The sequence below is a fragment of the Fukomys damarensis genome, unplaced genomic scaffold (genome assembly GCF_012274545.1).
Source record: "Fukomys damarensis isolate Sample0158 unplaced genomic scaffold, DMR_v1.0_HiC HiC_scaffold_19, whole genome shotgun sequence".
Classification (NCBI taxonomy): domain Eukaryota; kingdom Metazoa; phylum Chordata; class Mammalia; order Rodentia; family Bathyergidae; genus Fukomys; species Fukomys damarensis.
In genome coordinates this window covers 51798257-51808235 of record NW_022900931.1, presented here as the reverse complement: position 1 = coordinate 51808235, position 9979 = coordinate 51798257, and the positions used below count along the sequence as shown (strand labels likewise).

The following is a 9979-nucleotide window of genomic DNA, read 5'->3' as shown; positions in this document are numbered from 1 at the left end:
TTTACTAAGAGAGAAATTTAAAATGTAACATTCACCGTGTGTTTTGGCGACACCAAACACATCCTGATCATTTGTTTTATCCCTTGACTCTCTCCCTCTGCTCTCTTCTCCATCTCTCAGAACCTCTCCGTATATCCTACAGGTCAATCTAAGGCCAGGGATTTATCTTAGTGGTGCTGCCGCCTGTCTCGAAAGTGTAAGGTCCTGCGTTTGATCCCGGGTACAAAACCAAACCCCCCCCCAAAAAAAACCCCAGAAAAACTGTATGTCAGTCTCCTAGTTTTCTGCCATCTCTCCTTCATTTTATCTTCTACATATACATTTCCCACGTAAGACAAACAGTACAACATTTGACTTTCTGTGTCTGGATTATCTCATCCATTTCCCTGCAAATGGTACAAATTCATTCTTCTTCATTTACTTAGCCAACTCTTAAGGTTCTTCCATACGATCACAGCTCAAATATCACTTTGTCAGGGTCAAGCCGTCTATTTCTGGCTCCCATGACTCTGGGTCTCCCCTTTAACACACCCACCATAGTTGCCAGTTTCCACTTGGGGTGTGTTGGTTTTCACATCTATCTGTCCCTCTCCCAGGCTCTCCGTACCTCATCGGTCTTAGTCAAGGCATCCCTCGGTGTCTAGAACAGTTCCTACAAATCAACAGTGCTTGACGGACATTTGTTGAATGAATGAACGAATGAACTAGTTTCAGGTCTAGTGAGTGCAGGGCAGTAGAACTATAGCAATGGAAAGAGAGTCAGGCCTGACCTCCGGCAGCATCATTCTGGATGGATTACTCAGCTAGGTACTAACCCCGGGACAGGAAGGAAATGCTGGAGATGCACCCAGGAACTGGATGCTCAGGGTGCAGGAGATTCCGTTCACCACAAAGGCATGGAAGCTTTTTTCCCAACAACCAGTTCACCCTGGTCCCCCTGTCCCCAGCTCCTCTGCATCCCTGCTGAGCCCTTTCATTCTCAGAGCACCCCCTTCACGGTCCGGCCATCGCGGCTTCACTGCAAGTCCCTCCCTGAGGCAGGGGCTGGGTCTCTCTGATGCCCTCAACAGCCTCTGCCCCTCGGCCTGGGCCAGGGTCAAGTACAGCTGGCTGGGGACCCCTTCCTTAGATAGAATGGAACCCTGACATGATATCAGTTCCTTTCCTCTACGTTTATTTCAGATCCAACCTCAGAGCTAAACAGCATTTGTACAAGAATCAGTTAGGGTAAAAGGCTCTGTAAGGGGACTGGCACAGTGACCACTGGCTTTTCTGGCTTAAAGGAAACCCTAGCTTGCTTCCTCCCCCAAGGAGACCCGATCGGGGTCAGCACAGGGAAGGGCTCTCTGTCTCTGGAGCTGATTTTGGGTGGGGGGCTGTTCTGGGGGGTCTGCAGTCAGCTCCAAGCTGGCTGGAGCCCAGCCACATGGGGCCTCCTGGCCTCCTGACCCTGAATGCAGCACCTCCTACAGATGTTGTGTGCATGCTGTATTCCTCTTATCAGGCCCCAGAGGCCTCTACTGGCAGGCATCAGGCCCAGCAGCCACAGTCAGGGAAGATGAGCGAGCCGTGAGCAGGAGAAGCAGATCCTAGTGGAAGTGCCAGGATACACTCTGAGCCGGAGAGGGTGGCCCCGGCTCTGCCGCCGCCCTCTTCATGCCTCGTCAGTCACCCCATCTCTCCCTCTCACGGCACGATCCTGAGTGGAGGGGACCCTGGCACCGCCTTACCAGTCCAGGCCTGTGCTGGAGGCTCACGGGCTCCCTTCTCCCACCTGCTCGCATTTCCCGTGGAGATGCAGGTGTCCAGGCCTGCGAACACCAGCCTCTCCTCAGAGCCTGCCTCGCTGCGTGGCCCCTCACCTGCAGCAACACAGCAAGGCCAAGTGCAGCACAGCGTGGCTCCCTCACAGAGCCTCCCTGGCACAGGTGGGTCTGTGGGGCACCTGGGCAAACGTGGTGCTTTAATTGTCTGGTAGAGTAGGAGAAACTATAATGAAGCTGTCCTTGTTCACCGAGGAGCTCTTGACTCACAGAAAACAACCCCGGCCAGGGAAGGAGGAGGACACACACCTTCCTCTCCCCAACCAGGCACAGAGAGGATGGGACGCTCGAGTGACGGCCCAGTTCGGGGCCACCCTGTCCAGCTTATTTAATGATCCTCTCTACTTAAAGCCATTCCCACAAGACAACATCAACTGAGGGTTTGCTAGGTGCTAGGCTCCGGGCTATGCTGACGTCCATCTATGGGTTACCTCTTCTGACCCTGCCACCCTGTCCCGGCGCGGGAACTGGACTCACACAGATGATAACAGATGAGGGAACTGGCCTGAGGAAAGTGATGCAGCTGGGATTCAAATCCACGAGGTTGGATGTATCTGGAGAACGGAAACTGTGGTACTTAGGGACCACCCAGGTCAAGGAGGGGAAGGCACATACCACGTGGGATGAGATGAAGATAAGAAATACAGAATCTGTCAGCGCTCCAGCCTGGGCTTGCTTGTGAGTGAGCTCTGAGTAGTGAGGAATATTTACAGTGCCTTGAGAAAGAGAGAACTGGTGGCTGGGAGTGGTGATGACTAGAACTTCCTTGGGGATGTCCACAGCCTGTGTAAGGTCCGTGCTTTGGTTCTCCCATTGGAACAGGCAGCTTTCCAGAAGACTGACTTCTCTGGGTCATTTCCTGTGGCCTTGATCCCCAGCAAGCATTGGGTGCTCAGCTGGGTCCCTTTAGGGGAGCTCCTGTCGGACCACAGCGCGCTCCATCTGTCCTTCAGGCCAGACCTTCTGACAAGCTGGTCATTTGTGGGGTGGACAAAGCAGGACACAAGCACAGCAGGGTAGGTGTGAGTAGGGGTGGGAAAACACTCCTGAAATGGATGTTTGGCTTCCTACTTTGCACCGACACCTGGCCGCCAAGAAACCGAGCCCGGAGTGAGGGCACATGCCTATAATCACCGCACTCCGGATGGCCGAGAAAGAGGATCACAAGATCAGGCCCTGGGTAACTTAGCAAGGCACTGTCAGGGGGGAAAAAGGAGCGGGGGCTAGGGATGCAGCTCAGTACAAAGGTCCTGGGTTCACTTCCTAATTTCCTGGTACCACTCGCCCTGCCCCCACCCCAAGCCCCTCTGCCTTAAGCAACCAAAAAAACCACAGCCAAATCTAGCCAGTCCAAGGTATCCTGGAGAGTGCTGATGACAGAACAGAACAACCAGGGCTGGGGATTTAGCTCAGCGGTTCTGTTGCCTGCCTTGCAAGTGCAAGGATCCGAGTTCAATTCCCGGTACCAAAAAAACAAAAAACAAAAAACAAAACCAACAGAACAACCAATGATTTCCAGAAAGATTCTCCACCTGGAAATGGTGTCAGGGCCATGCTTGGCAAGTACTCTCTCAAGGGCCATCTCATGGAGGACACTGGCTGGAGAAGAGGCCCAAGCACAGCCCTGGCCTCATACTCCAGCCAGCCATTGAGAGTGCCCGGTTGCTGAGCACCTCCCACAGCCTCCTCCATTGCTCAGTGTCCAACAGCAGCTAAGTCCTAATCCAGAGGAGGCCAAATGGGGTGATCCATCTTGGAATTTATAGTGCATCTTCCCTGAAAGCACCAAAGCCTCTGACAAGCAGGCTAATTTCCCCAGAAGCACCACCCGAGGGAAAGAGGTTTGTCATCCTTCATAATGAATAGGTAGGAATTGGAGTTACAGGGGCCTGGCCTGTCTGCTTATCATTTTCAACTCTCCTGCAGACCTTACATAAGACAAAGTGAAACTTCTCCCTGCTTTGGATGTGACTTTCCAAGAGATGCCTGGGAAGAGTCAGCAGAGCATGGATAAAAAAGACAATACTGTTTTTTTCACCCTGTGCTGCAAAAATGTCTTAAAACCATGCTGGTGTCTCCCATAAAGCTCAGGAGTTTAGGCCAGAGCCGAGCCCTTGCCCCTGGACACATGGAGAGAACTAATCAATATCATATTACAAAAGCACTTGACCTCGGTTATCCTCATGGATGCTTGGGGAATCCTTAATATTCAGAGCTTTAAAAATGTGCGCCTGGCCTATTTAACAGGAAGCTCCTCTGTAGGTTTGGTTCCCGGTGACATTTAGAAAGATTGGCTCTCAGCGTCTCTCCAGGGGGCTGCCACTCCAGCCCAGGAAAGGGCCTGGGCTCTGGCTACCAGCAGGGGAGGAGATGTGTCCCTGGGGATGCAGCAGGGTAGCGCCAGGGAGAGGGCAGCAGGGTACACGGAGTGCTCAGTAGAGCATGAGGTGATTACCCGTTCTTATGAGAACCTAAGAGCCGCTGATTCATCCTCTGGGCTGTGTCTGATGCTGACAGAATGGCTGGGCTATGAGTCAGCTGACCACCGGCCGAAAGAGGTGATGGACAAAGGATTCCACTCGGTGTGACCTTCTTCACTGGTGGAGTACAGGCTGAGGAGAGGAGAGGAGGCAACAGGACTGACCAGAGCTGGAGGGTGTCAGCCCCATGCACATCTTTCAAGCATGAAATCGCACACTGCCCGCAGGAAGCCTCCCCTGATTGCCTCAGGTGAATTAGGGCTGTTCCCCACCCCACCAGGGTCTCCCTCTGCACAGCCCCTGTACCCTGGAGTGACCTGTATGCCCTGACTTGCTTAAGCACAAGTCCATGTCTGACATCTCTTCTTCCTGCTCCTGGCCTGGCTGGTGAGGGAGAGGAGACCACGTTGCAAATAGTCACATGCTTGCTGCTACTGGGGATGGGGCAGGCATCGCTCGCCAGCTGTGCAACTCAGCTGTTTCCTTTATGAAACCCTTTAATTTTTCTCCTTCAAGATGCTCAGAGAGCTCATCCTCTCTTCTCTGGGATATCTTTTTGGCAGATTTATTTTCTCGTTCATTATGATCTTCATGTCACATAAGAAATTAGGGAAAAGTGGATGGTTTTCTTCAGGCAATAGTTTTGGGTTCCTTGTAGGTCCAGGGTCCCTGGCCCTGCTGGTAGGGTTGGAGACTCTCTCTGCTGTACCACGAATCTCCAGGGTCACATTGGCACTATTTTTGCCAGCTTTGTCATCTGCCAGGGCATGGGTTGAGTCGTTCAGAGTGTCTTTACCTTGCCCACAGTCCCCTTTTGTTGCAGTTTATGGTTGCCATGGTGACACCCAAGGACTTGCCCCCCCATGCCTCCCAGCAGCAATGGTCTCTCAAAAGCCGTCACACCTATGGCCTTGGCGGTCTTTCACTCATTATTAATTGAAATATTGAGAGCCAGTTCTCCACGTGGGCACCAGGCAGCAGTTTGCCACATCCAGTCTGCTCTCTGTGGGGGCTGTGGCGCCTCTCCTTGGAGCCAGAGCCCTGAGGCTAATTAGAGGTTCACACACCATGATCTAATCCTGAGGTCCCTACAGAGGGGAGCCTCTTGCCAACACACAAGCCATTCAGTCACAAACTATTCTTCGCACAGGCTCTAGGGCTTCACCGTTGCGCCTTTTCCAGTTACAAGCGTTTGTCTGGAGGACACTCCCTCCCTCCTCCATAGCAATCAGCACCAAAGCGGTCCTAACAAACCGGTCAGTGTCCAGATTAATCAGGAGCCGGATTTACAAAGGTGGCTGAGAAGGGGCACAGCCTCCTGTGCCTGCTCTGCTTTGCTAATCTAGCCCGTGTTTATTTTTAAGCACAAATACCAAAATGTCTCTTGACAAATGAGACGTGGAACGAATGAGTTTTTGCACATAAACTTTTAGTGCAAATATGTATTTGGCTGAGCTGGGCACATATGGGCACAAGAACGGCTTTCTCGCCTCGCTGTGCAGTAGCTAAAGGAAGAGCTGAGCAAATCTCCCTGTCTGCCCCCTGGCATTCCTAAAGTAGCTCACTCAACTCCTCACGGAACACCAGACTTCCTTCTGATGGCTTTCTAGGAGCAAGTACATAATGGGAGTTATCTGGAGAGATGCGCTGGGACCTCTCCTGAAGAACTCACCAATCTGAAACAGTCAGAGCGTCTGCCCAACCTGGCCTGCGGTGAGCCTTTTAGTCCCTCCGAACCTCCATCTACCCTCCTCTGCTCTGCTCTGAGCCCTGGGCGGATGGACGTCCACAAACTGCTTCACCTTGGATCCCTTGCCCTTGACTTCTCTGATAGGAAAATGGAGGTTAGGAGGAGAGGGTAGACTTTGCTGGGTCATTGTGGGTTGGCTGAGGCCACAGCTCCTATCAGGCAGTCCATCCTCTTTGACATTGGCTAATTGCTCCCTTCTCTGGCTCCTTCAGCCTAGGGGAGCTGAGAGCTCCTACTGCTGCTAACCCTGGACACCTGCAGCCGTCCTCTGCTGGCCACCCTGACCCCGGTTCACACCTTTATAAATACCCTTCCTCAGCTCCCCTTAGTGGCTTTGAACATGCCCTCTATTTCTTCCAGCACTTTGACTGATACAGACTCTGCAAAAACTTGTGCTTGTTAACCATGAGGACCCCTCCCCACCAAGCTGCAGAGAAAACTGTGAGCTGGAGATGTCAGGCTCCGGTTGCTGTCCTTCAGCTCCCTCTCTAGCCTATGCCACAGCAGGGGCTGAGCCGTCTCTGGCTGGCTGGCTGCCTCCTGGGGGCACTGAGTGTGACCCACATTTGGCCTCGGAGCTCCAGGCACTGGTCGGCAAGACAGTCCTGCAGAGGGGTTATTAATATCTACCACCCACAAACGTCTTCATGCTTTACTCCTTGACAGCCCGGGGCCTGGGTGACCTTGGGTGTTTGGGAGAGACAGGACACAAGCCTGGGCATGGTTTCCTCCTTCGGACCAAGGCCATTCGGATGCATTTTAGGATTACTGGTCATATAACCTACTTCTCTCTGCTCAGGATGGGACACAAAGGTCCCCATAGCACAGTGACTTTCCTAAGAGCTTCACAGAGAATGGTGGGGGCACAGGCTTTCTAACCTCTCAACTGAAGACCCACCTTCCATATCTTCCAAAGGAGAGCAGGAGAGAAACCCAGGGCTCCCTGTGAGATACACCTACCCAGTTCCTGGCCTGTTGAGGAGCTGACAAAAGTTACTGGGTGATAGAGACCCTAGAGGCACTGCTGAGTCACTTTCTGGGTGTCAGTGAACACTATGGCCCACCTCAGGAAAGACAGAGGGGAGATTATGCCCAGACCTACGTGAGCATTACCATACCACCCTGCAGCTGGCCAGTGTCCAAGGCCCCACTGCCTGAGATGACCCTGGACCTTTTGCTGTCAGGACTGAGCTGACATGAGGACCATGTGTCTTCTTGGAAGAAGGGCACCTCTCACGGGTGGGTCCACAGTCATGGAATGGAATGCCTGGAGCTTTCCCACTCTCTCATTCAGCCTTATGGCCAGCTCAGAGACTGGAAATCTGACTGGCTGTCCTAGGCTCCAGGGTCCAGGAGAAGAGGGAGGTTCAAGTAGGAACAAGTTCACATTTGTCTCATTACCATTTTGTGGGGAAGACCAAGTTCACTCTCATGGATCTCTTTCATGCAGTGCTTCCTTGACCAAATTCTTCAACCAATCCTGTTCATTCTACTTAGCTTTTAAGCCCTGCCACAGCTTAGCCTCCAGCTGCCAACCACTGAGCTTTATTCCCCCCAATTCCTTCCCCTCCAACCGGAGGAGCTAAAGGCCATGGTCACAACAATGAACATATGCAAAGCATTTTCCATACCAAGTTTCCTCTGAGGTTGGGGATTATAGATGTCCATTTTATAGATGACCCAGAGATGTTAAATCACTTGCCTAAACTCACATAGCCACTAAGTGGTGGAGGTACAACTTATATCTTGGCTTTTTGTCTTTCAAGTCTTTTCACTTTGCCACTCTACTCACGGTCTCAGAGACATCCCAGAGTAAGTACCAGCCTCTGCTGCTCAAGTTTACTTGCTGGGGCCCAAAAATGGGGTGAAAGGGTCTTTTCACCAACTGGCATCAGTGAAGCCAACCACTCTGTAAGTCCACAAACACCTTTCTAACACATCCATTAGACACTAGGTAGAGGTGGTCACTGCAGGCAGAGACAGTCTTGAGTTTCACCGTGAACAGACGATGTTGGAAAGCAGTTGACAAATCAACAAATACATTTTCCAAAGATCCTTTTATCTGAATCGGACCACAAGATGGCAGTGGATGAGGGCAGAAGCAACATTATCCATATCTAGGCCTCCTCCTTAAAAAGGCACCTTGCCATTCTCAACATCTACGTTTCCTTGAGAAGGTCACACGCCGTAGAAGAGTTTTGTCAGAATATTCTCAATTTCCCAGGAACAGCACATACTAAGGGCCATTCTAAATGCATATACTCGGCACATGCCTTAGGGTCTTAGAGCATCATTCTGTCAGAGAATTGTGCCAAGAAGGGCCGAGTCCATCTCTTCCCTCCTCTGTTGGCCATCTGTCCCTCCGCAGAGTGACTCTGGGAGACACTCACCGAAGCTGGTAGAATCTCCGTCAGCCTGAGTGGGGCTACCTGCATGGAACGAAGCTACCACACCCTATTCCAGACTTGATGTGAACGAGAAAAAAAATACATTTGAAATCTGTCAAGCCAGCGACATTTTGGGGTTTGTAACAGTAGCTAGTGTCATCTGAAATTAATAAAGGGGGTAAAATGATCCAGGCCAGGTGGGCGAGCTTAGGGCTGTTTGGGGAGGCTCTCTACAGGTTCCAGCTGTCTCACTTCCCCCAGGCCTGGAGGAAAGTCCCGAGGGTCCCTGTGCTGGGCTGAGAGGGACGAGGCCTCCAGATCCGGGCAACAGCCTGAGATAGAGGCAGCTCCCACAGGGGAATAAAAGAGCAAGAGAGCACCGAGCTTACAAGCAAGACAGACAGTGGCTCCGAACTGTTCGTGGGGTGAAGAGTCAGCCAGTGGGGTGGGATAAGACAGCGACAGGAGACTGCCTCCTCCATTCAGCAGGACAGCCAAGGCCTGCCTCCGTGGCTGGCAGCAGGTGGCAGCACTCTGAGCACTGCCCATCAGGACAGTGCGTTCCATCACTCCTGCCTGGAAGGTTTTACAGGAGACTGTCCCAGTCTCTGGGTGCTGTAACAACAGCTGAGATGCTCTCTTTAGGACTCTGCATCAGAGGAGACTGAGGGTGGGGTTCCGGGAGGCAGTGACTCCTTACAATCAGACCCGGAAGAGGGAGCACTGGAGCTGAGCCCCACCTCGGAGCAGGGAGAGGGGTGGGGAGCATCCTGGGCCGCAGGCTATCCTGCTCACTACAACCCGCTACTGCTTGGCAGTCCCTAAGGTGCCTGCCATGGCTCTCCCACACCCTCCCCACAAGTCCTCTGCCCCCCATCCCTCCGAGCTCCCTAGGACAGCCAGTCTTAACCTCCGCGGACTTCCTAACTCGAGATGGGGCTCTATCCTTAACCCCCCTGAGCCATCACTTGGACCCTCCTCCAATCATCCAATAGAAGACAGGCCACACAGCCAGGCCTGTCCAGAGTCTCGGACAAGTGTGTTTAACTGAGTGCACACTCAACTTTACCCACCAGTCCCCAGTCTCAGCGAGGGGCCAGTCCCCTGCTGCCCTCCCCCCGGAAAAGCTCCGAGGCACACTTGGGGTTCCAGGAATAACGCTGACCGGTCCGCACTAGGAGCGCCGCCCACAGGGCCCAGTTCTTCAAACCTCAGAAAGGGGGTGGGAGGGTCCCCCAGTACTCCAGCCTCGGTGCCGCAGGGCAGCCCCGACACTTAGAAAAGCTCCTAGAGGCCGCGGCGGCGAAGACAGACAAGGGGCGGGGTGACGGCTGGGAAAGCGCAGACAACGACTCAAGGCAGGTAGAGAAGGACCCAGGGCCACAGCCCGGCCTGGAGCCAGCCCGCAGCGCATCTTCTCCCGCGCGCCCATCTTACCTGAGCCGTGTCTCTGGCGTAGAAGCACCGCCTGCCGGGCTGGCGGCGACGCTGACGAAGCCGCGGCTGCAGCTACCACGGTGGTGGCGGATGTGTGGGCCA

General features: G+C 53.1%; 1 protein-coding gene across 1 annotated transcript in view; it reads right to left on the bottom strand.

Moving 5' to 3' along the window:
- Positions 1 to 8480: 8480 nt before the first annotated feature.
- Positions 8481 to 9979, bottom strand: part of Vstm2b (V-set and transmembrane domain containing 2B) — an 8176-nt gene continuing 6677 nt past the window's right edge. Inside the window, exons 7-8 of the mRNA XM_033765974.1 lie at positions 9878 to 9971; positions 8481 to 9016 (exon numbers count right to left, since the gene is read on the bottom strand). Of these exons, the coding sequence (XP_033621865.1) occupies positions 8874 to 9016; positions 9878 to 9971 (237 nt within the window). The 3' untranslated portion in view covers positions 8481 to 8873. The remainder of the gene's footprint in view (positions 9017 to 9877; positions 9972 to 9979) is intronic.